The sequence below is a fragment of the Gopherus evgoodei genome, chromosome 12, assembly GCF_007399415.2.
Source record: "Gopherus evgoodei ecotype Sinaloan lineage chromosome 12, rGopEvg1_v1.p, whole genome shotgun sequence".
Taxonomy (NCBI): Eukaryota; Metazoa; Chordata; order Testudines; family Testudinidae; genus Gopherus; species Gopherus evgoodei.
Genome location: NC_044333.1, coordinates 11,509,212 through 11,535,391, shown reverse-complemented (window position 1 = coordinate 11,535,391; position 26,180 = coordinate 11,509,212). Strand labels below are relative to the sequence as shown.

The window sequence follows — 26,180 nt, the reverse complement described above, 5'->3', positions numbered from 1 at the left end:
CAGTCTCACTCAGAACTCTGTCCTTGCGGATGCAGTTGGTTAAAATTTACTTTTTAGTCACTAATTTCGTTTGCATAGAATAGAGCTTTTAAGCTCCAGTAGTCAACTTGTCTTCCCTTTGGTAATTTAATCTGGTTATTTTCAAATTACTGTCTAATTATGTGTGTAATTTTGTGACTGCACATGCAGATTGAATGTATGCACTTATGTATGGACAAATGTGTAACTAGTTGTGCAAAAATATCTAAGGTAAATGCAGTCAGTTGTTGCATGCACAGATTAGGCATGTACACATTCTTTAAAATCATGCAAAAAAAAGTATTAAAAAAATAAAATCAGTGTATCTTCATAGATTCCAAGGCCAGAGGGACCATTGTGATAATCTAGTCTGACTTCTTTTGTAGCACAGGCCATAGAACTTCCTCAAAATAATTCCTAGAGCATATTGTTGAGAACAACATCCAATCTTGATTTTAAAATGGTCAGTGATGGATAATCCACCAGAACCCTTGGTATGTTGTTAATGGTTAATTACTCTCACTAGTAACAATGTACACCTTATTTCCAGTATGAATTTGCCTAGCTTCAACTTCCAGCCATTGGATGATGTTATACCTTTTTCTGTTAGATTGAAGAGCTCATGATTAAATATTTATTCCCCTTGTTGGTATTTACAGGCTAATCAAGTCACCCCTTCACCTTTTTACTAAGGTAAAAGAATGATCTTTAGTATACCACTATAAGCCAAGCTTTCTAATCCATTAATTATTCTTTTGATTCTTCTCTGAACCATCTCCAATTTATCCACCACATCCTTCTTGAATTGTAAACCCCAGAACTGGACGTATTCCAACCGTGGTCATATCAGTGCCAAATACAGAGAGAACCTACTTGAGACTCCCTTGTTTATCCATTCAGGGATCACATTTGCCTTTTCAGCTATAGAATCGAACTGGGAACTCATGTTCAGCTGATTTTCCACCACAGCCCCCTCTACAATCATGAGCTCAAAGAACTAGCATGTTCACCTTTCACTTTGAACTGTCCTGGTGTGTCTTCCTTCTTGTTTCATGCTGGTTTTGCCTAGCATGTATCTTCCAGCACAACAGCAAGTGAGTTGACTGTCTCTACTTCAATGCCATCTGCTTCTCCCAAAGGCTGACTGTGCTACAGCAGAACCTCAGAGACATGAACACCTTGGGAATGGAGGTGTTTGTAACTGTGAACAAAACATTATGGTTCTTTCAAAAGTTTACAAGTGAACATTGACTTAATACAGCTTTGAAAATGATGCTCTCTCGCCCCCCCCCTTTTTTTTTAGTAGTTTACATTTAACACAGTATTGTACTGTATTTGCCTTTTTGGGGGAGGTGGGGTGGAGAGGAGGGTCTGCTCCTGCCTGATTGTGTACTTCCAGTTCTAAATGAGGTGCATGGTTGGCTGGTCAGTTCATAACTCTGGTGCTTGCGACTCTGAGGTTCTACTCTACTTTCAGATGAACCACAGTCTATTAGCCCAGCTTCTGAAAAGAATGTAAATCCTTCGCTTTTTCTAAAAGCTGCATAATTGCACATAACAGGATAAATGGGCAATGTTCTGAATTCCATCTGTCTTTCATTAGGCTTATGTTTTCTCTTTGAAGGAATAGAAGGGTTTTTTTCTTTATTTCTTGAGACAACCGGTAATGTATGGATACTAATCAAATTCTTCAGTCACGGGGGCATTTTTCAACATATATCCTAGGGAAATGTTTGTGAATATTTCATGCATGAATAGATGTGGGGGTGAATTCAAATTCAATGTGAGAGAGATCTCTTCCGTCCAAGATGCACTGTATATGACTTATAGCATATTCAGTGCAATCATACCTGCCAATCAAGTGTGTTTTTATGTCTTTTAAAAGCTAGCCCAGAGATATGTGAAGGGAAATAGTCTCAACTGTTGTATTCCCTGGGTCAAGCAGGTTCTTAAGCTGTAATTTCTAGGAGACATAATGGCAATTCTGGACTCCTATTTTAGCCATAATAAATAGTTCTCTAAGTAAAGCTTATATTAAGGGTTATGTTCATATTGGGTATGACTGCTGTAATATAGGAATTGTGTACGCTTTGATGGGAGAACAGATTTCCTGCTTGTGTTTGTATAACGATCATGAGATGAAGAGCTCTTCCTCCATCAAACTAAAATAACGTGTGCTCCATTTTTTCTCTCCTCAGCTTGAAGACACTATAAGCCTGGTGAAGAGGATAGAAAAGAGTGGTGTTGCTGCCATTGCAGTCCATGGAAGGTAAACATGTTTATGTGGAAAAATTATTATTACTGTTGTTATTATTTGTTGGCAGGTAGAGAGCAAAACACTAGGGCTAGTTAACTTACTTCACCTTGTCTAGTTCAACTGCAAGGAAGTGGTTCTGGTTTCAGTGACAGCAGCTGGGTGCTTAGTACTTTACTACATTAGGCTTCTTATTCAGGAGCATAAACAGAGATTTAGCAGCTTAACTTTATGCTTCCGTTTTTCTAAAATCTTAGCCTTGGTAAGACCAAATAGAAGGCAGAATTATCTAACATTAAGGAATTAAATAGTTTAATGCTAGATTTTAATTCTCAAGTGTGTGAGGTGTACAGCTGTGCACCCCAAACATTAGGTGCTTCACCTGCACAGAGAAGTAAAATAGCAATATTTTTCAAGATGTGTTTTGTATGAATCAGGTTTACACCTAGCATATGAACATAAACTGAGACTGACTAGGTGTGTCACTGCAGGACTGGAATTGTCTGCTAAGAGTTTACTTGTGCACAATTTCCACTAGAAATCTTTGAACTTGTCTTTTTCTTTCTGTGTCGCAAAGGAAAAAGGAGGAGAGGCCTCAACATCCTGTCCACTGTGAAGTGATCAAAGCCATCTCTGAGGCAGTCTCTGTTCCTGTAATAGCAAAGTAAGTTAGATTAGTTAGGTGGTCATTTTAAGGTATCTGTGTCTAGCAGTAGACATTATGCCAAGGAAATCTAACTGAGCAAGAAGGGATTAAGTGCAGGAAACTAAGGGTTGCCTCATATAGGGCAAATGAGATAATTATCATAGAACCATAGAAGATTAGGGTTGGAAGGGACCTCAGGAGGTCATCTAGTCCAACCCCCTGCTCAAAGCAGGACCAATCCCCAGACGGATTTTTGCCCCCAGATCCCTAAATGGCTCCCTCAAGGATTGAGCTCACAGCCCTGAGTTTAGCAGGCCAATGCTCAAACCACTGAGCTATCCCTCCCTCCAACAAATATCTGTTGTCAAATCACAAGGTTAGAGTGACACTTTGGTATTAGAAGTTGGCCATTTGAAATGTCACTGTCTTTGTTTTAGTGCACAAAGGGCTCCTTAATTATTATGTACTAGTGTTGTGTCCTCCTCTCTGGAGAGACACCAGTGTTTTGTTTGAATCCAACGGCTGAATTCTATGTGCTTCTGAGCCATCTGGGTAGTGACTGATTACTGTTCCTAGCTCTGGGTGTCTCAGACACACTCCTAGGTTCAGACTCCTCCATGGGCAATAAGACCCTGCTCTCTGAAGGCCTAGATCCTGAAACCAGTGCCACAGCCTTTCCAAGCCCCTTGTTGCCTAGATACATTTCCCCACAGTACACTGGCTGTGGGATCTCTGGTTTCTTAGCAAAATGTTGGGTAACTTTCCTATCTGTCAAAATTGACAGTAACTCTTCATTAAAGGGGACCCTGAAGAATTTTTATAACTAGTTTTAGTCCACCTCTAAAGTGAGTTAGTGTTCTATTACAGATAGAAAATTGTTGGGAGGGAAAATAGGATTTTAAATTATTTTTAGCTTACAAAAGGAGCTAGATTGATAATTTTAGAAAGTGATATTTTCTAGCCATAGAACACGGTACAGCATAGCTAGAGGCAGAGCATGCTTTTACTCACTGTTCCCCCCGCCAGTTTGCCTCAAACTTGAGCCTATGCTTATTCAGTGTTAGGCATTTCTACTACAGTTACCAACAAGGGGTACCAGTTTTGGAGGACTTTTTCTGAGGTGCATCTGGTCTACTGGGAATTCAACTGAGATCTTCCAACTAATTTTGCACAGGCCATCAAACAGCATTTTCTTACCCAAACAGCATTTTCTTACCCGAACAGCTGACTTTTTAAAAAACTATTGTATAGGTAATGAAGGTGGCACATACAAAATCAGTGCTTGTCTCCTTTAGGGAAACTAAGCCAATTTATGCTTATTGGGGGTGTCTTGAGTTAAGGAGAACTGTTCACTAGAAACTGGATTGGTACCACCACACTCATGTTACAGAGGCTGCGTACCAATCGGTCATCAAATGCTAATAACTTTTGGTCACTGCTGGCCTAGTCTGACTTTGGAAGGCTTTCGTATCCCATTACTAATAATCCTCTAAGCCAGCTGTCAGCAACCTTTCAGAAGTGGCATGCCGAGTCTTCATTTATTCACTCTAATTTAAGGTTTCGTGTGCCGATAATACATTTTAATGTTTTTAGAAGGTCTCTTTCTGTAAGTCTATAATATATAACTAAACTATTGTTGTATGTAAAGTAAATAAGGTTTTTAAAATGTTTAAGAAGCTTCATTTAAAATTAAATTAAAATGCAGAGCCCCCCTAGACCAGTGGTCAGGACCTGGATAGTGTGAGTGCCACTGAAAATCAGCTTGCTTGCCGCCTTTGGCACACATGCCATAGGTTGCCTACCCCTGCTCTAAGCCAGTGATGGGCTGCAGGTTGTGCACCACTGCTCTAAGGCAGCCATTCTCCCAGAGTGATGCTGATTTCCTAAATAGATTATACCAACAATGAATGACATGACTGGCCATAAGCCTTCTGTATTATCATGCCTGCCTAGCTCTATTAATGTGCAGAATACACTGTTTTCTGCATGATGGTGTCACATTAATCATTGTTAATCATAACAAAGACGTTCATTTTCAGTGGAGGATCTCATGACTTCATCAAAGAATATACTGACATTGAAGCCTTCCAACAAGCAGCAGGTGCTTCATCAGTAATGATAGCTCGTGCTGCCATGTGGAACCCATCCATCTTCAGAAGAGAAGGCCTTTGTCCCTTGAAGGAAGTCATGCAAGAATACATCAAATATGTACGTTTGGGAAGATTTTACCTGTAATTAACATAGTTTACAGATGTTAACCCAATTTCTGTAGGGTGTCTTTAATTCCTTGTTATTTTTCAATTAGTATAGCTCCTGTAATATTTTTGCATATTGCATAAGATGAAAACTATTACAATTTTTACCAATTTTTCAGTGAATACATAATTGAATTTTTGTCTAGTAGACAGCCTTACCTTAAGTACCTTATTATTATTATTTTTTGCTTACATACTGTGCTTGCCTATTCTCATTCTTGATGCTCAGGTTTTAGGAAGATTGTGCAGAACTAGTGCCAGGAGTGCCAATGTTGTGAATGCTACAACAGTGAATGTGATATTGAATGGAGCAAAGTAGGAATAGAAAGATGAGTTCTGTCTAGGCAGGCTGCACAGTTTCATGGTTTTCTAAAGTAATGTAAACTACTCCAGAGAATTATTTTCCTCTTCTAGAAAATGCCAAGGTTTTTTCAAATGGCAGAAAAACACAGAGAAGGTTGTTCAGTCAGTTGTTTCATTATAGTGTTCAATTGGTGGGCTATCTACCCTGTAATTTTGACAAAGAGATGCAGTGAAGGATCAGAGAGAAGGCTGCCAGGCACAACAGGGGTTAAAGAAAACCTGTGGGTTCAGCTAGTTCCTCCCCTTATACCTGCAGCCAATGCCAGGCCTAAAAGGGGGAGAAAAGAAGGGAGCCTGGCTCAGTCAGGGGCTGACTGACAAGAGAAGAGGCAGGAGCTCTCTGTGTGTCTGCCTGAAGGCACAGCCACAACCTGCCTGCCAACGCAGCCACTGGAAGCAAGTAAGTCTTTCCCTACCAAGGGGAATCTACCGCCAAGCCCCAACTGTGGGGAAACTGGACTAGCAGGGTCATGCCCCAAACTAAAGGACTTGCATAGGGAGCAGTTCAGACAGCAGGTCCTGAGCACCCCCATCTCATGGCTGGGAGCAAGATCCATCTCCCCGGTCCAGGGATGTGAGTTGCCCAGGACTCTGAGCCAGGACCTGAGGGAAAGGAGGGCAGGTCCCCTCCTCCAGCCCCTAACCAACGATCTAACCACTAGGTTGCCTGGCCACTGAAGGCCCAATCACAAATGCATATTTAAAAAAAAAAACAGATGTAAAGAATTGGACTTCAGTGTCATCATTTTTTTCTTATTCAATTTTGTAACCATAATGCTCCATGCTAAAAATCTAGAAAAGTTCAATTTAAAATAAATTAAAGTTTAAGGCCTAAAATGCATCATCACCTTGATCGATCAGTCCTTCAGCCTTCGTATAGATTGCACTGATCACAACACGTCTTCCATTCTGCTCGTATCCTGGCCTTCCTTTTTCTTGTGCAGCCATGTCTTTTCACAATAAAATCTTCCCATCTCTTTGGAGGTCGGCTGAGTGGTTGTTTCCATTCCTTTGGGTACCACTCAGCGACAGCTGCAGTCCATTGATTGTCAGTGAGCCTCGCTGTATTCCCAGCCCATCGCATTTTACTATGCCTGCTCTCAGTAGCAACGTCCTGCACTCCACGCTGCTGTCTGATCACTTCATTGGGGACTCATTTGTGGATTGAAATTCCCAGAATTCTTCTTTCCATTACCATCTCCATGGCAGACAGCTGCTCCTCTGTGTTCGTCAGTGCCCATGTTTCGCTGCTGTATAACATTGCTGGCAGTACTGTTGATTTGAAGGTATTGCGTTGATCGCTGACAATACTGTCAAACTACAGAAAATATTGCGAGAACTCAACACAAAAAGCAGCCAAGTCAGACTGAAAATTAACCACTCCAAAACAAAATGTATGTGGTATGATACCTTGCCAAAAGCCCCAATAACAATCAAGTGTGAACAAATAGAAGAAGTTGAGCAATATGTCTATTTGGGCCAAGAAATTAACATGCGCCACGATCAGGAAGGTGAACTCTCGCGAAGAAAGAAAACAGGTTGGTGCACATTCAATTCTATCAATGAGGTCAGTCCTTCAAGGAAAAATCAACAAGGCAACATGCGCCAGCCTCTTCAACTCAACCGTACTGCCTGCAATGTTGTATGGCCACGAAAATGTATCTTAAAGAAATATATTTTCAGCCTTACAATGGTGTGCCAGTTCATTTGTGCTGTTAATTCCATTGTCATTGGCGTTAAACCAGAGATGAATTTGGCCCAGTCTGTTGTGTTGCCTGTGTTACGCAGTTAAGTGCCAAATATTCCTAAAGCAGAATTTACAATACAGCTCATACTGCTGAACTATCAGAGGTGACTTATGTCCAGATCAGCAAGACGTTTGTGAATGTGAATAGTCCCATTGACTTCAGTTGGACTGCTTACACACATAGGCACCTTGCTGAATTGGACACTTGGCTAACAAGGCCGCATTTTCAGTAAGTGAAAGCTTTATTTATTTTTATACAAAACCTTCCCCTCTCCCCCAATCACATACAGCTTTGATCCATTCAAATCATGAGGGTAAAATCAAGGAATGACAAATGGAAAAGGACAAAAATCAAATTAGTCAAACTTCCACTGCACCCAAAGGTGTAAATACATCAATTTGAGTAGTAAAGTAGTATACGTGTGAAATTCTTGTTAACTACTTTCTTGTTTTTCTCAAGTGTATAAAAAGCCAATAAAATAATTCAGATTTCTTCTTCGAGTGATTGCTCATATCCATTCCAGTTAGGTGTACGCGCCGCGCGTGCACATTCGTCGGAAAACTTTTACCCTAGCAACTCAGTGGGCCGGCAGGTCGCCCCCTAGAGTGGCGCCACCATGGCGCTCCATATATACTCCTGCCGGCCCACCCGCTCCTCAGTTCCTTCTTACCGCCCGTGTCGGTCGTTGGAACAGTGGAGCGCGGCTTAGCTGACCTCCACTTCCCTAGCTACTCGTTTTCTCGTATATAATTATGCAGTTATAACACTTTTATATATATATTTGTATGGTTATACGTGTTTTCTTTGCTAACATGGTTAGTTTAGTTAGCGGGGTTCAGGAAGTAGCCCCTTCCATGAGCCCAGTGCCGGAGCCATGCATGGCTCACCGGGTTTTAAAAGGGGCCCGGCTTGCCAGAAGCCGCGGCCGAAGAGAGATCTACATGACTCCTGTTTGAAGTGCCTCAGGGAATCACACTTGACAGATAAGTGCCCCATTTGCAAGGCTTTTAAGCCGAGAACAAAAGGTGCGGGGCTTTCACTTACCCCTCCACCTTGGGCGCCGAGCGATGTTCAAGCGGCGGGCAGAAGCGCCTCCTCGGCACCGGACCCCGCCGGTACCACCAAGGCCTTTCGGCACCGACCGTCGCCGGCACCGATGTCGACTCGGCACCGCTCCCTTCTTTCGAGGTCGAGAGAGTCTACGATTCCTGCTGGTGCCTGGCGGCTCCCCGGCACGCGCCGTGGTTGAGCCCCCTGCTCCCGCTGCTTCCGTGCCACCTGCATCGCAGCCAGAGAGCTCGCCTAAGTTGCGTTATCCGGCACCGTCACCTGCAGAGGCACCGATGACTTCGGCTCCGTCGATTCCAGTCCCCCAGGACCATGGAATCCGGTGCCTGGCAGCTCCCCGGCTCGCGCCGTGGTAGAGCTTACTGCTCCTGCTGCTTCTGTGCCAGCTGCACCACAGCTAGACAGCTCGTCTAAGATGGCTCGCCCGGCACCGACGACGTCGGCACCGTCGATCCCGGTCCCATGAGGGCCGTAGAATCCGGTGCCTGACGGCTCCCCGGCACGCGCCGTGGTTGAGCGTATTGCTCCTGCTGCTTCCGTGCCAGCGGCACCGCAGCCAGAGAGCTCGTCTAAGTCGGATCGCCCGGCGCCGACACCTGCTACGGCACCGATGACGTCGTCACCGTTGATCCCGGTCCCACAAGGGCCGTAGAATCCGGTGCCTGACGGCTCCCCGGCACGCGCCGTGGTTGAGCGTATTGCTCCTGCTGCTTCCGTGCCAGCGGCACCGCAGCCAGAGGGCTCGTCTACGTCGGATCGCCCGGCACCGACACCTGCTGCGGCACCGATGTCGTCGGCACCGTCGATCCCGGTCCCACAAGGGCCGTAGAATCCGGTGCCTGACGGCTCCCCGGCACGCGCCGTGGTTGAGCGTATTGCTCCTGCTGCTCCGTGCCAGCGGCACCGCAGCCAGAGGCCTCGTCTACGTCGGATCACCCGGCACCGACACCTGCTGCGGCACCGACGGCGTCGGCACCGTCGATCCCGGTCCCACAAGGGCCGTAGAATCCGGTGCCTGACGGCTCCCCGGCACGCGCCGTGGTTGAGCGTATTGCTCCTGCTGCTTCCGTGCCAACGGCACCGCAGCCAGAGAGCTCGTCTACGTCGGATCGCCCGGCACCGACACCTGCTGCGGCACCGATGACGTCGGCACCGTCGATCCCGGTCCCACAAGGGCCGTAGTATCCGGTGCCTGACGGCTCCCCGGCACACGCCGTGGTCGAGCTAATGCTCCGGCTGCTTCCGTGCCAACGGCACCGCGGCCAGAGGGCTGGTCTAAGTCGGATCGCCCGGCACCGACACCTGCTGCGGCACCGATGACGTCGGCACCGTCGATCCCGGTCCCGCAAGGGCCGTAGAATCCGGTGCCTGACGGCTCCCCGGCACGCGCCGTGGTTGAGCTCCTGCTCCGGCTGCTTCCATGCCAACCGAAGCCTCTGAGGCACCGACAACATCGGCACCGTCGATTCCAGTCCCACAAGGGATATCGAATCCGGTGCCCGACGGCTCCCCGGCACGCGCCGTGGTTGAGCGTATTACTCCCGCTGCTTCAGTGCTGACGGCACCGCAGCCAGACAGCTTATCTAGCTCGGTTCGCCCGGCACCGGCACCTACCGAAGCTCTGATGACCTCGGTACCGTGGATCCCGGCCCCATGAGGGCCGTCGAATCCGGTGCCTGACAGCTCCCCAGTACGCTCTGTGGTTGAGCCTGCTGTTCCCTGCACGCCGGAGATGTTACCAACGGCGAGGGCTCTCAGTGCCATGACAGAGTCAGTGCTGCCTGACCCGGGCACCGCCGGTACGGGTAATACAGTCTCTTCAAGGGACTGTCCCCTGTCAGTACAGCAGAGCGGCACCGTTCATGATCACGGTCCCGCAGACACTCCAGGTCCTGTCGGCACGCCGGACACCACTGGCAGTCCCGGTGCTGTTTTCCTCGGTACTGGTCACACTCGCTGCACCGGTCGGTATCCCGTTCGCCGACCCGCTATCGGCACCGTTCCGACATCTGGCACCGGGGCAGGTACCTTGACTCCTGTAGCTCTTCTCCGAGCCTCGAGATCTCGGTCGACCTCCCGACACCGTTCTGGTTGCGGGTCTGGATCTCGTTCCAGGTACCGATACGCCTCCCGATGCCGGTCCCCGGTGCCGAGTTGGGCAAGGTCCGAGTGAGTCAGAGACTCGGCCCGTGCCTTCTTTCGTACCTCCATGGCCGTCCGGACACGCATCCGTGTCATCTCATATGCGCAGATTTTATGCTCAGGACCACGATCCTGATATGATGGCCAGCGGGCGCCAGCCCCGAAGCAGAAAGAGCCTTGGCGAATGCAAGGTGTACTCTGCAGGGGCCCTGCACCTCTGGGTAGCAAAGCAACAAGCCTTGCTTAGCTGCGATAATTATAGCACCTGGGTGGAGGAGTTTCTCCCTCGAACCTCCCACCTGGAGTTCGCTGCCGTCTTGGAGGACGGGGGAAAGAATTTACCCTTTGTTGGTAAAGGCATCTTCGCGGCAGAGACAGCCCCAGACTGCGAAGCCTGCTGGACAATAGGGTCCTAATGCGTCTCAGCATGTATACGCCAGCGACCAAACGCAGGCCTTTATGGCCCCAGCCGCCATACTCTGTGCCTAGCCAGAGGCAGAACTCTGGAGAACGGCAAGGCCAAGGTGGTCGCAGACAAAAGTCAGGCCCCCTAAAAAGCCAAAGTCAAGGTCCCTCGCAATTACCACTGGGACAAAAGACGGACCTTCCAAGGTTCGCCGGAGGGCGGTGTACCAGTCGCAGGACGGGATCCTGATCCCGCTTTCTCCTGGCATGGCCCCAGTTACTTTCAGATCGCTGGGTCCTGCGCACGAGGGAGCATAGATACCACCTTTAAATTGCTCCAGCCCTGTCCCCCTTCAGCGGACGAAAGGGGCTAGGGGTTTTACTCCCGTTATGCCCTAGTCCCCCACTCGAACACAGGTCTCAGACCTCCCTGGTCCTGCATGGACTCAACCGGTTTGGGATAAGGTTGAAGTTCTGCATGGTATCCCTGGGAACCATTATTCCATCCTTGCCTCCTGGGGGCTACTATGCCGCCCTGGATAGGAAGGACGCGTACTTTCGCAATGCCATCTTCCCTCTGCACGGGAGATGCCTCCGCTTTATAGCCAGCGGTGAATACTCCCGGTTTACGGCCATAGTCGCCGCCTACCGTAGCTATGTCGGATATGCGTTTTTCCGTATTGGGACGATTCGCTTATCCGAGGAGACTCTGAGACACAAACCACTCAGCCCGTGGGCATCGTCACGGTCTTATTCACAGCTCAAGGCCTGATGATTACTATAGAGCAATCCACTCTGGTTCCCACGCAGAGGTTGGGCTTCCTAGGGGCGATCTTGGTCTCCTACCTAGCCGGAGCCTGCTTATCACAACTGCGGTTTTAGGCGATGGCAACAATCATCTGAGGTCTGAAGGCTTTCCCAACGACCTCAGCTCGTTCTTGTCTCAGTCTCCTGGGTCCATGGTTGCCTGCAAGTTTGTAACCAAACACGCCAAGCTCCGCCTCCGTCCTCTCCAAGTCCGGCCCACCTCGGCGTACCGCTTGGACAGGGAGCCAGTGGTCATGGTAGTCACCGTTCCCTCAAACGCCTTAGGCTCCCTAGAGTGGTGGCTAACTCCCTCCTTGGTGTGGACAGGGATGCGGTTTCATCCGCCCCAGCCCTCACTGCCCCTGACGGCGGACGCATCATCTCTGCTCGAGTGCTCATGGTCACCTCCGAGCTTAAGGCCTTCGGTCTTCTAGGGAGCTGGCATTCCTCATTAATGCCCCAAAAATGAGAGTAGTCCGCCTGGCATGCCAGGGGTTCCAGCGGCAGCTGCGAGGCCGTTGTATCTCGGTGTTTACAGCCAACACAATGGCCAGGTGCTTCATAAGTATTCAGGGGGGACATAGTCCTTCCCCCCTTTTTTGTCAGGAGGCCATCCATTTCCGGGTCTTTTGCATGGCCCACTCGATGGAGCTGGCGACGTCCTTTCTCCCAGGCGTTCGGAACGTCTTAACTCTTTGACTCAGCAGGTTTTTCCTGTCTTACGAGTGATCACTCTGCCCCATGTGAGGCGTCCCGCTTTCCGGAAGTGGAGATGGTTCCTCACACAGACCTGTTCGCTCACCGCGAGAGCAGGAAATGCCAGGTGTTCTGCTCCTTCCAAGGTCTCTCCTCGGAATCGATCTTGGACGCATTCCTGATGCCGTGGAACGGCCAACTGCATTATGCCTTCCCACTGTTCCCACTGGTTCGTTACGTCCTGCTCAAACTCCGCAGGGGCAGAGCGTGCATCATCATGATCACTCCAGAGTGGTCCAGGCAGCACTGACATACCACGTTGCTCGGCCTGTCAGCCCAGACCTCATCACTCAGGGCAATGACAGGCTTCGTCACTCGGACCTGCAGCCTCTTCGCCTCACGGTGGCTCCTGCGTACCTGAGTCGGGGTGACAGGCAGCCTTCCACCTGGTCAACGTACCGAGCCAGGTGGAAGCGTTTCCTTTACAGCTGCAGTACGCTCGATCTTGCTCCTGCTGAGGTCTCGATCCCCTCTATTTGGCCTGCCTCTGGCCTTCAGCGGCAGGATCTGGCGGTATCATCGCTGAGGATACTCTCAGCAGCCATCCCTACCTTCCAGCAGGCTATGATGGACGTTCAGTGTCCCACGCTCTATGGGTTCGAGGTCCCTCAAGGGCTTGGAGCGCTTGCACCCTCGGGTGCGCCGCCCAGCCCCGCCCTGGGACCTCAACCTAGTCTTGGCCAGACGGGTCTCTGAGATCAGAGCTCTTACGAAGGTTCCACAAAGACAAGGTGCAGTTATGACCGCACCCGGCTTTCCTCCCTAAAGTGTTTTGGCCTTTCATGTTACCCACAGCTCAACGCAATGGGCATAACCGTTGCACTCCTTGGACATCTGTGGAGTGCTCGCATTATATTGTGCTGACAGAATCATTGCCTAAGGCGCCCCAGCTCTGCCCCGGTAGCGGGCCAAAGGGAGGGCTTGCTTGTTTTCCTCTCAGAGGATCTCATCTTGGGTGATGGCGGACATCCCCACTTGTTATGATTTGGCTCATAGTTCCCCAAGCCACATCACCGTGCATTCTACCAGGGCTCAGGCTTCATCTGCCGCCTTGCTGGCTCGTGTTTCTACCCACGAGACCTGTCGCGAAGCTCCATTGGTCCTCGGTCCTTACCTTTGCTTCGCAGTATGCCCTGGTTCAGCAGTCAAGAGAGGCTGTAGCCTCTGGCTCGGCAGTTTTATTCTGCCACATTTCACTCCGACCCCACCGCCTTTGTAAGGCTTGGGATTCACCTAACTGGAATGGATATGAGCAATCACTCGAAGAAGAAAAGACGGTTACTCACCTTTGTAACTGTTGTTCTTCGAGATGTGTTGCTCATATCCATTCCGCACCCGCCCTCCTTCCCCACTGTCGGAGTAGCCGGCAAGAAGGAACTGAGGAGCGGGTGGGCCGGCAGGAGTATATATGGAGCGCCATGGTGGCGCCACTCTAGGGGGCGACCTGCCGGCCCACTGAGTTGCTAGGGTAAAAGTTTTCCGACGAATGTGCACGCGCGGCGCGTACACCTAACTGGAATGGATATGAGCAACACATCTCGAAGAACAACAGTTACAAAGGTGAGTAACCGTCTTTTTTTTCCAGAAAAAAACACCAAAAGAGTTCTGGACTATGTTAATAAATGAGAGTCCTGAGTAGACTTTACTTTACTGAGAACTGTGTATGCTGTGCTGTACATTCCTTAAACTATGTTGAAATGCAACCAGAAACATGTGAAAGGTTCGGTAATAGGAATAGTTCTTTCTTTAGAGTATTTTTACATATTACATGTCTCTTTCCTTCAGGCAGTGAGATATGATAATCACTATACCAACACAAAGTACTGTCTATGTCAGATGTTAAGAGAACAGTTAGAAACCACAGAGGGAAAGAAACTGCATGCTGCACAGTCGACTCAAGAAATCTGGTAAGCATTTTATATAGGTAATTAGGAATTGCCATAGTGGATCAGACCTGTGGTTCATCTAGTCCAGTATCAAGTCTCCAGCAGGTGCCAGAATTTCCTCTGCTGGTGAGCTTTTCCTTGACTCAGATGAGCTTTTCCTTGACTCAGCTAATTCATAGGGGATTTTTTTCTGCCACTGTCATACTATAATTCTGTGTTTGCAGTATGCTGTTTTACATTTTTAGGATAACCGTTTACCTCCCTTTCTTTTGGTTATCTGGCATGCTACTTCCACAGCAACAAGTGGCAGTGTTTGCCAGATTGTGCTCAATGCAACTGTATGCAATGTGTCCTTGTCTGTCTGGCCAGAAGAAAATGGGGCTGTTGTCTCTTTAAGGGCTCCCTGTGTAACTAGTAACAGAAGGGGGGGGTGAGGGGAAAGCTCTTACAAAAACTGATTGTGTTAAATTTTGGATACATCTAGAGAAGTGGAAGGCACAGTTTATAAAAACAAAAGAATTAAACCCAGACCATCCCTGTATAAGAGCAATGTTGTGCCATTTTGAAAATATGACACATGGCTTTTTTGCATTTTTGTACACCTTGAAAGAGATTGACCAGAAAGCAGTTTCACAGGCCTATTTTAGCAGTGTTTGAACAGTCTATTTAATCCCTACATAACATTTAGTTCTTTTTAAAATGAGAAAACATCTCTGTAGATAGTAATGTGATTTAACACTGCTGCCTAGTGGTGTTGATGCTAAATTGCCACCAGTAAAAGTTTTAGCATACTACAGAGTTTTCATTCTGATTGAGTGCTAGAGTATGCACTAATATATTAAGGTCAGAAAAGAGTTTACATGGCTCAGGATGTATAGATGGCCTTGTCCACTCCAAGGAGCCTCCACACTTACATAATTCATCCTGTATTGTTCTACTGATAACTCCAACAATGGAGACCACAGTGTACACAGCACACGCATTTTTACTATTGAGTTGCCTAACCCCACTATGAGATGTGTTATGATGTAGAGGTTTAAAAAAAAACACTGAATATTGTGTACACTACAGCTTTTGTAATTACTACCATCTATGGGGAATTATGGATTCCAATTTTGCCAGTGCAGTTGCACCTGTGATGTATCTAATGAACAAGATGTTAATCAGAAAAAGGACTGTAAAAATATCATCTTGCTCAACAGATCTGCTCTCTATGTATTCAGATTCTTATTTCTTTACTCTTTTGACAATGTTAACTACTTTTTGTTCCTACTTGCCGTTCAGAGCTGATACAGGTCTGGGAGAGAGAGTTGGGTTCTTTATTCGCTTATGCATCTATGAAGTTGTAATTTAATTGAAATTGCAGATTCAGTGTTGGCTTCTGGCTTGGCTTTCAGATACCAGGCTGAGTCTTTAGGCCAGCAGGTATAGGAATGAACTTCTTTCTTGTAAATTAAGTAAGCTTTGCAAGAAGAGATGATGGACATAGAACCCCATGACTCTGGACAGTGTTACTTTGCAGCATATAACTGTACCTCAACTTAGTTTTCTAAGCACATGTAACTTATTTGAAATAAATTTTTAATATTTATTTTAATTATTAAATTTGTGTGTGAACGTACATAAATTCTCTCCTAATGCTAATAACAGAAGTAATATTTTTAATAGTGAAGTCTTTGAAATGGGCAGTTTCTATGAAGAAACAACAGCTATTCTGGAAGCTAAGGCATCATTAAAGGCCAAGACACAAGATAAAGATGAGCAGATGGAAGACACAGATGTGATAAAAATGGCTGTTAGATTTGACAAGTAAGCATGCAAAATTAGTTCTTAACCATCTTTTTGAACTTACAATTACACTTTTGTCTGATCTTTGGTACCTGACAAAACTTATAGGTGGAAATCAGCAGTTCAGATATTACAGCACCTTCTTGGATAAACTTTTTAAGAGGAGACAGTCCATATACCATTTAATTAAGTAGAGCAATATGTTAATTGATGATAAGAAATTTCAGGTACGCATAAAAGAACATGAACATTGATCTAAACAAAGCTGTTTTGTGTGTTAAAATTTCATAGAGTTTAATTCTTTTTAATGAAATTTAATTAAGCCTCAGTATATTTTTCTAAATACTATTTTTTTTTTCCTGCTGACACAAGGAAGTTTCAGCAGGAAATTACAAAGTGCATAGTAATAAGCAGCCTCAAAATGCTTTTCCTATTAAGAAAATATGTTTTTTAAGAGATAATGGTCAGTGATTAGTTAAGTATATCACTCTACTGAAACTAGCTCTCCTAAACGTATGTACTGTGCAGGAGCTTGAAAGCACATTAATAAGTTTTCTTTAATATGTACCAGAAATCTTCAGAAGATGTCTCCAGGCATTCCCTGAGACATTAAATTGAGGAACTGTGGGAATCACAGTTTGTAAACATTCTGTTATTGATCTAAGATCACCTAAATTTGAAGTGATTCTGCAGAATAATTTTTTTATACTTCATGTTTATCCAATCTCTTGAAGAACCTGTAGGTCCTGTCCCACTGGTTGAGTATTGCTCAAGATGCCTTTCAAAGGCAATCACTATCTTTCAAACTCAGGAGGAGTGTCTCCCTAAAGACTGAGCATGATGTCTCTACAGTATTTCTATTCTCTGCCACACCCTAGGAACCGTATTCCCAGTTGGATAGTAGAAGCAATGTCTTATAGAAGCAATCTCACTTTTCTCTCCCTACCCTTTTTTTCCCACCCAGTAATAAATTAATTCCTGGAAAAGTTTTTAAACCACTATTGGAAAATGTTTATGGTAAATTATCAAAAAAACCCTGTGGTGTGGCTTGTCAGATTCAGTCTGAAACTCAATAGAATGCAGGCAATTTGGCCTAGCTTTCCTATCAGTATCTTGTCACTGCTTGTATGACTGCACTGAGTGAAGGTGGGAGGTGTTTAATAAGGAAACAATATGTAATATTACCTTTTGGATACCAGTTTAAAGAAGTATTAATGGAACAGTTCCCTGAGAAAAGGGGGTGGGAGACCCATCGCTTGGGAGTTTTAAAATTAGACTGGAAACAAAAACTAGTAAAAATACTATAGTAACTAATCCTGCATTGATAGAGAGATTACCCGTCTAATTTAATATTGGTCTGTTCTATAGAAATATTTTCTGTATAAACCTTTTCACTACAATTTTGGGATTATTCTGTATTTCATTTTTCTGTCTAGGCGAGAATATCCACCACAGATTACTCCAAAAATGTATCTTTTGGAATGGTGTAGGAAGGCGAAACACCCACAACCTGTTTATGAAACCGTGAGTCTCTGCATTTCTCAGCAAAAGTACAAGGCAGATCCTTAGCTAATACATTTATATCATAGTTTACTGAGGACTCTCAGGAAACTGAATTGATTTGTTTGAAACAAGATGATCTCAAAGTTTTAAAAATAAAAAAAACATTTTAAACTGAAGTTTTGTTGACACAGTTGCTAGACGGTTTGGTGTGGACACACATGTAGATTACGGGGAGTTAGAGCACGAAATTAGCACATTTCTGCAGCATAGAAACATTTCTCTTCAAGTGTGAAATTTGACCTCCCTTAAAATCCAATGATCTGTTTTACTATTAATGATAGTGAGGAACTCAAGTATTGGGCAAGCTTCCCCCTTACAATTCTTCCCACTGCCACCCCCACCCCTCGTGGGCACCTCAAGTGGAAATGGTCAATTGTGAGGTAAGTTTGTAATACACAGAGCAAGGGATATGGATGAAACCATCACATTTATTAATTATATTTCACTGGGCTGACATTTGAATTCATTCCTGTGTAGATGAAAGAAGTAGTGTCTTACTTCAGTGGACTGCCCTGTCATTATGTCCAGATTATAAACATTTTTAAATTCACTAACAGCTTTTTTAAAGATGCCATTTTGCTGTGTTCCTGAAAAAATGTGTGCATTGCCTGTCTGAATTTTCCTTATGTCTCTGGAAACGCATGATAAACAATACTATATCTAATACTGAAAAGCTAAATGAGACATGGGATATTAGAATGCAGCTCCGCTGAATTCCTAGAATTGTGTTCATTCTTGCTAATGTCATCTAGGATGTCACAAGTCTGCTTTTTCTTTTCTGTCTAGGCAGCAGCAATTTTTGCAACTGCTGTGGTAGATAAACAAGAAAAACATGTTTATAAAATGAGAGTGCAAACAACTGTTGCAAAAGGACTTCTTAATTTCAAAATTCTAACAGTGTACTCCATGTCATAAATGCTATGCCAGGTAGTTCATGTTTGCAGGATCAGGTTTCTAAGTGATTAAGCAAAGGTAAGGAACCCTGTAGTGGTGTGATTTGGTCCTGTAACTTTTTATCAGTATAAGTTTTACAAAGTTTGGATTTAGAGTCTTTTATATAAGAAAAACTAGACAAGTAATGAAATTGAAAGGCAACGGATTTAAAACTGATAAAAGAAAATACAGTTTTTTAATACGACACAACTCACTGTGGAATTCATTGCTGTAGGATATGATTTAAATCCAGGAGCTTAGCAGAATTCAAAAGGGTTAGATGTGAACATGGATAATATCAAGAGTTTTATTAGGTAGCATAAACATATATGAGAGACAAACCCTCAATCTCTTACTGACTAGGGTTGGGAAGAAATTTCCAGTATGCACAGGTTATGATGTAATTGTTATAAGTTTTCTTGTACTTGCCTATGTTGCATCTGGTGCTAGCTGTTAGAGATAGGGTAAGTGCAATGTGCCTATCAAGCAGTTCTTGAAGCAACTCTAGTTTGATCAATAGATTCCTTGAGTATTTTGAACATGTGAGAGGAATTTTGCAGTGTGAAGGCTTAGAATGTTAATGATGTACATGCTCCCAGAGTAAAAACAAGACTAGGAAGGACTCTGTGTTGTTGCTCGTTTTACAAAATGCAGTAAGTTACACCTGTAATTCTCTCCTTTCTCTAGGTTCAAAGACCATTAGATAAATTATTCTGTTCAGTTGTCACAGTAGCTGAACAAAAATATAGATCAACCTTATGGTAAGTCTTCTCTGATGTGTTTTGTAACTGGGCCTTAGTAAAAATTTATGTTTCTGTGATGTACTGTTGGAAAGGCAACATGGAGAGAAAAAATATTAAGTAAACTTTACTTTATAAAGATATAACTGGGAAGGAAAAAACTTTGAAATATTTCTGTAAGGTGGGACATGATTAACTGAGACATGCCAAGGAGGAGCGAGTTCCATAGCTGAGGGCCCTTCATAGCAGAAAGACTGTCTCCAGCAGTAGGATCCTTAAAAGGTAAATAGTGTGTGAGCCCATATTTCCACTAAGGCAGTCCTCAAGATGGCCTCAAATAAGGCAAAATCCTCTAACGTTAAGAGTTTTAAACTGTTCTGCTGGAAAAAACACTTCCCCACCAATATTTGAGCTATGAGCTTTGCATGGAAACCTTTGTCAAAGTGATGCCGTACTTCCTGATCTTACCCAGTATTTTCCTAACATTCCCTCAGTAACCAAGGGATTTTTGAGCGAAGACTTGGCCATCCTCATGACAATAACCTTTACCCAGCAGCAAGACTTCTATTTTTTTCAGGATGGAGAACAAGATACAATCCAGTTGGCAACTAGAGCTGAGTGAATAATTGATCAGAAGAATTTGGTTTGTTTCTAACCAAAACTATATTTTTTTTTCTGTTTTTCATGCTGAAATGAAAAACCAAAAATATTTCCTTTGGGTCTGTTAACATTTGACATTTTTGAAAGTAGGTGGCAATATTATCAACTTCTGCTCCAGAGCAATGACAGAACTTGCTGGATTCATAAAGCAAAAGAGGTAGTTGCAGATCAGCAGCTTTCTGATGATACTCATCCCAGTGTTTAGGAATATTTTGTATCTGTTTCTTTGAATGAAGTCTTGTAATGGTTCAGGCCTGGGATACTTGAGCTTATAGTGAAAATCAGATTACATTAATTTAATTGTTTTACAGAATAGATATAAAAAAAATGGGTGTATGTTGCAATATAGGAGACGCAATGAAACAGACATATTGTAATCAAATATATTGACTATAAAATATCTTTGTATTTGTGTAACAAGTCAGCTTTATTTCACTGCATTGCCCCCTCGGCATTTTGTCCTCTGGTCTACACAAACTTTTCCATGTGCTTTCTGGAAACCCCCTTTCCTGCTCTTTCCTTCTCACTCTTAAGACAGGAGAAGTTTTTCCATTGGTTAGAGTGGGAGCTAGATTGGAGCCCCAGTCCAATTTAGGAATATTTACAAATTCATATTTTTATAAATGTTCTGCCTTATTGTACTGTGACTACCTTCAGTAACTCAATGAATACATAAAATAAAGTGAAATGGTACATAAAGGCATCCAGGTGGCAACTTTTAAAAATGTTTCTTATCCCAAGACCATGTTAAAAAAACAACCAACCTAAAGCTGGGAAGAAATCTGTCTATAATTTGAACTTATTAATTTATTGAAACACTGAATCTGAAATGCCAATGATAAAAAATACTCAGCACTTGAAAAGCATTCTTCATCCATATATCCCCTCAAAGATAACTAGTATTCCCATTTTACAAATAAAAAATAAGACAGAGAGAAGTTAGGAAACTTGCCGGAAGTCGCATAGTAAATCAGTAGCTGCCTCAATTGATGCACTAAGATTCCACAATAATATTTTATAGAAGCATCGATTAATAATGGCATTTCTTGAGTTTGTTGCAGGCAGATATACTTAGGAGTGCATCTAGTAAATTGCAAATTGAAGATCAGTGTTGGACAAATCCCCTTTTAATAGTATTTGCAACAGGCAGCAGGTTATTTTAGCATTGTGCTTCCAATGCTATAATGGTCAATCAGCATTCCCATGAACTACTCAGACTTCAGCAAACTTCCAGCTAGACCATAATTCTCATTCCAAGCTTAGCTGCATTAAGAGACACAGAGAATCCTTTCATGTGTTAAGTTTCAAGAACATGTAACCCTGCCCTCAAAGCTAGTTTGTTGGGTTTCAGTCCTGGTGGAGCTGTGCCCATTTTCATTGACTTCAGTGGAATTGCACTCACATTACGGATAAATTTGGACTTGAGAATCTTTCCATAAATTCTTTTAAACTTGGTGTGCTTCATTCAGGGCTTTTGAAGTTAGTAGGAGTAAGGATTGCAGCAATTGATGTCCTACCTTCTGAGGGTATGGCTACACTTGCAGCTGTACAGCGCTGCCACGAGAGCACTCCCGCGGCAGCGCTTTGAAGTGTGAGTGTGGTCGTGGCACCAGCGCTGGGAGAGAGCTCTCCCAGTGCTGCAGGTACTCCACCTCCCCATGGGGATTAGCTTACAGCGCTGGGAGCCGCGCTGCTAGCGCTGGGACACTGTTTACACTGGCGCTTTACAGCGCTGTAACTTGCTGCGCTCAGGGGAGTGTTTTTTCACACCCCTGAGCAAGAAAGTTGCAGCACTGTAAAGCGCCAATGTAGCCAAGGCCTGAGTAAAGACTGTTGGGACTGCAGGATTTGGCTCAGTATTGTTAGCGTTCTCTTACTTGGAGTGACACCTTAGAGAAACACAAGCACCTAAAGAGATGTGAATGTGCCTCTGGAATTGAGCTCTTTTCTTTTGCACCTTTTAGGCTGTCATAGGTATTGCATACTGTTCATTTCACTGTGTTGTAGGAGAGACAGGAAATTAAATCTTTCAGGCATGTAATATTGTACTTGGCAATATGCAGGCTTTCTTCTGCTTTTACCTGTGCTCTGTCTTACTCTTCAGGGACAAGTCAAAGAAACTAGCAGAACAGGCTGCAGCTATAGTCTGTCTTAGGACTCTGGGTCTCCCAGAGGGGAAGCTTAACGAGGGAGAAAACCATCTGATTAACAAACGCAAGAGAGAGAACCAGAAGTTCCTGAACAACAAAGAACATGAAGATGACCTACTTGTTGAGACTTCACATAAAAGAGCTCATTTTACTGAGGGAGCTTCTGACTCCAGCTCTTCTGAGGTGCCACTATAGCATGAAAAGCAAACATTCCACAACTGTGCAGCTGCCAATTCACTCGCTTTTTCTTTTATATCCTGCTATTATATTTCATCTAGACTCTATCAGTCGGAGACAGGTAAACTGTACTGTACTGGGTAAATGTTTTTTGCTTTGGTGCCTTTCAGACAGAATAAATTAGCAGCCTAGGTTTTAAATAAGAATGAGAAGATGATCCCAAAAATAAATTCTGTTTCAATAGCAAACTATTTTCAGTTTAGCGTTTGAAGTGTTGAGGTTTTTGTTTAATATATTTTATATGTAGAAAAAAGAGTTTTAAATGCACACAAGAGAGGTTCTTAATAGATTGTTTCCAACTGTTGGAGTTTTGGTGTAGTTTCCATTAACAGGGATAAGTATGTTAGAAGTTGTCAGCTCTTGTCTGAAAATACCTGTAACAAAGTTATAGCAGGTTGTGTCATGATCCCTAAAGTATTTTGTATAAAGAAGATATTCAAAACATAATTCATTGTTGATTAACTAAATCAAAGTGGCTTCCCTATTTTAAAATAATATACACCTTGATTTTAAATGGAAGTGGCTTTGCTAAACCATTGTTTTTTTTTAATGGAACAGCAATATCTAACTGGGATTACGTTTAGAGTTTTTTAATTAAAAATATGTATGTGCATATTTAAAGTGACTGCTACTCAAATCTCCGAATTTTTAATAAATCCGCAGTTTGCATTTAACTAAAAAATAATTGCAATTCATTTCCTACTTTATAGACTGCAGTTAAAAAAACAGTTTTAAAAGCTGCTTTCAGAACTAAATGTTCCAGTTTCACACAATGGTTTTAGTCACAGAACACTTACTTCAGAGCAGTGACAGAATTTGTAGTCTAGTTAACAAGCCATAAACTTCAGGAATAATCCTTTCCTCACTAAGATTCATGTCTGGAGCAGGAGCTTATGTCAAGGCAGTTTTTAGACCATCACGAGGAATGGACATGCTAATACTATACCAGAATCTGATTCATTCCCTGAGTTTTTCTGGCAGAATGCAGGTTCTTCTTCGAGTGATTGCACATGTGTATTCCACAGTAGGTGTGCGTGCTCGCCACGTGCACTGGTGCCGGAAGTTTTTCCCTTAGCAGTACCCGTAGTGGGGGAGCCCCACTGCGACCCCTGGAGTGGCACCTCTATATCGTGCCGTAAAGGGGGCTGTGCGTTCCCCCCATCCTCAGTTCCTTCTTGCCACCAGTGAAGGTAGTCAGAACTTGTGCTCCAGCTTTGCTACAGTATCTTCCTTAGTAATACGATCTTCGTCTGTTACTAGTTTTCTCCAGTTATTAGCCTGGCTCGGGGCATGCCCTGAGCCCCAGGCTTCAAGTCGTGTGACACCTGTCGCAATTCCATGCCCAAAAGCAATCCACACTCTGAGTGTGTTTGCTTTCTGGGCGAGACTCACATAAGTGAGCACTGCAAAATCTGTAAGTCCTTCAAGCCCCAGACTAAATGCAAACATGAGATCTGACTCCGGGCTCTGCTTATGGAGTCAGCTCTGGCCCCGGCACCACCGTGCCGACCCAACCCGGCACTGGACACTGTGTCCTCGATGCAGAGCGAGGCCCCATCCACCAGCTGGCACTGCTCCTCAGCCAAGAAGCAAGCCAAGACCCAGCATCGCTGAGATAAGGACAGGGGTGAGGCTGGACCTGAGTTGGGCAGCCCGCGATTCCCCTGGGAACCCAGACCTCTGACTCGTGTGGAGCGGAGTAGTCCGGCCCTGTCAGCGCGTGCCTCCCCGATGATGAGGATTCCGTCAACACCAGAGGCAGCTCAGGCAGCGCGCAACATCCTGGTCATGGCTGTACCGAGCGGGCCACCCAAGCTGGGGCCCCGGTCCCAAGAGAAGCTGCCGCCGGGTGCTCACCAGCCCTCAGCCAGGTTGGAGATTGAGGTCCTTGCTTGATCCGTGGGGCCTTCCCGTAGCCCGTGTCAGGTTCCCACTCCGTTGTCAGGGTCACCTCGGAGCGAGTCACCAGAGTCTTCCTCGGCATGCAGGGACCGCAGGCGCCGAGACAGAAAGCATCAACACTCCTCGTCCAGCCATAGTGATAGTAGGTCGCGATGCCATCGACACCGTCAATCTCACCATGGCGCACGCAATGCTTGAAGTGCGTCCCAACGGTCACCGGCGTGTCAGGGACGAGATCGCCGACAGGAGTCCAGAAACAGCACCTCCGACGTTTATGTCTCATCGTCATCGAGGTCTAAATCCCTGGGCCGGACCCGTCATAGACGGGACCGATCGAGCCGCTCCTATGGCACTGTGCGATCCTCGGTCACTTCAGCCTCGGCTCCCAGTCATCCTTCCACACGCCACACCGTCCCTCAGGAACGCGTAACCCTGGTCGGGCCTCAGCTGGCACAGTGGCAAGGTGCACCATGGCAAGGACAGTGGTGCCAGTGGGCACCGTGACCCCAGGCACCCGTACCGCCGAGGCCCTGCTCCATGGCTGGGGCATCCCAAGCACCGTCTGCATCTCCACCTCGGCACCGAGAGGAGTACTCGGGAGCTGAACCACCAGCACCCTATCCGGACGGCACATGGAGTGCGACCTACCGGCACTGCCCGATGCCTTAGGGGTGGTACCGGTCGTCTCGTTGGCACTGGGCGACTCCATAGCGGCACCTCCCCCTCCTTCTCAGAAGGATTTCAAAGCTCATCAGGAGTAGCCACCAACCTCCAGCTCCAGGCGGAGGAGATGGAGGAACTGTCGGACAATTTGTTTAATGTCCTCTCCTCCTCAGCACCTGGCCACATGGCCATACCACTTCACCAAGGGGTAGCCAACATTTCAGTTGTGCTGTGGCAAACCCCGGCCTCTCTCCCTCCCACTTCTAAGAAGGCAGAGCAGAAGTACTTTGTGCCTGTACACTCACCCGGCTCCGAACTCACTGGTGGTGGAGTCGGTCAACCACCGTGAAAGACACAGCCAGCCCGCACCCACCCCCAAGGATAAGGATGCGAGGAGGCTTGACGCTTTTGGGAAAAAGGTTTATTCCTCTGCGAGCTTTCAGCTCAGAGTGGCAAACCATCAGGCACTCCTGAGCAGGTATGACTTTAACCTGTGGGGGTCTCTGCCTGAATTTGAGCTTTACCTTCAAGAGAAGGACAGGAAGGACGTCAAGGCCCTAGTCAATGAGGGGGCAGAAGCGGTGAAAGCGGCTCTCCAGGCGGCCTCGGACGCCGCTGACACAGCGGCATGTTCGATGGCCTCAGCTATCTCCATGCGAAGGGCGTTGTGGCTTTCGCTGTTGTGGCTGTTCGTGGAATTCCAGTCCCTGATGCAAGACCTGCCGTTCGACGGCAAAGCGTTATTTGCGAACCAAGCGAATACCCGTCTGCACGGGATGAAAGACTCCTGTACCACCCTGCAGACCCTCAGCCTATATGTCCCGCCAGCCAAGGACAAATCTAAGTCGCAGCCCTTGGCTCCCCCGGTAAGGGGCAGATACAAGCCTCCGCCTAAGAGGCCTAGGGACCAGAGGCGCAGGTCTCAGCACCAGTCCCGTTCAGCCCCACACCCCAGCCCCTCGAAGGGTAAGAGGCAGGAGAAGAAGCGTTTTTGACTCTTTGTGGGGGGCCACCTGGCCTGTTGCCAGGGAAACACCCTAGTTAATAAAGTTGGTTTTTGGCAATTGTTTGTCAGCCTTCAGAGTGCATTGGTCCCATATAACGTCGGACTGGTGGGTCCTCAGTACCATCTCCGAGGGGTACAGACTGCAGTTCGAGGCAACCCCACCACATCATCCTCCATCCTGGGATGTCCA

The 26,180-nt window shown here is 45.6% G+C and overlaps 1 protein-coding gene across 3 annotated transcripts in view; it reads left to right on the top strand.

Annotated features, from left to right (window-relative positions):
- Window positions 1-23,093, top strand: part of DUS2 (dihydrouridine synthase 2) — a 54,952-nt gene extending 31,859 nt beyond the window's left edge. For all 3 annotated transcript variants that reach the window (XM_030581521.1, XM_030581520.1, XM_030581523.1), the window contains 8 exons: window positions 2,217-2,287; window positions 2,850-2,936; window positions 4,958-5,126; window positions 14,248-14,369; window positions 16,017-16,157; window positions 17,573-17,660; window positions 19,320-19,393; window positions 22,137-23,093. In XM_030581521.1, coding sequence (XP_030437381.1) covers window positions 2,217-2,287; window positions 2,850-2,936; window positions 4,958-5,126; window positions 14,248-14,369; window positions 16,017-16,157; window positions 17,573-17,660; window positions 19,320-19,393; window positions 22,137-22,377 — 993 coding nt within the window. In that variant the 3' untranslated portion in view covers window positions 22,378-23,093. The remainder of the gene's footprint in view (window positions 1-2,216; window positions 2,288-2,849; window positions 2,937-4,957; window positions 5,127-14,247; window positions 14,370-16,016; window positions 16,158-17,572; window positions 17,661-19,319; window positions 19,394-22,136) is intronic.
- Window positions 23,094-26,180: the final 3,087 nt, after the last annotated feature.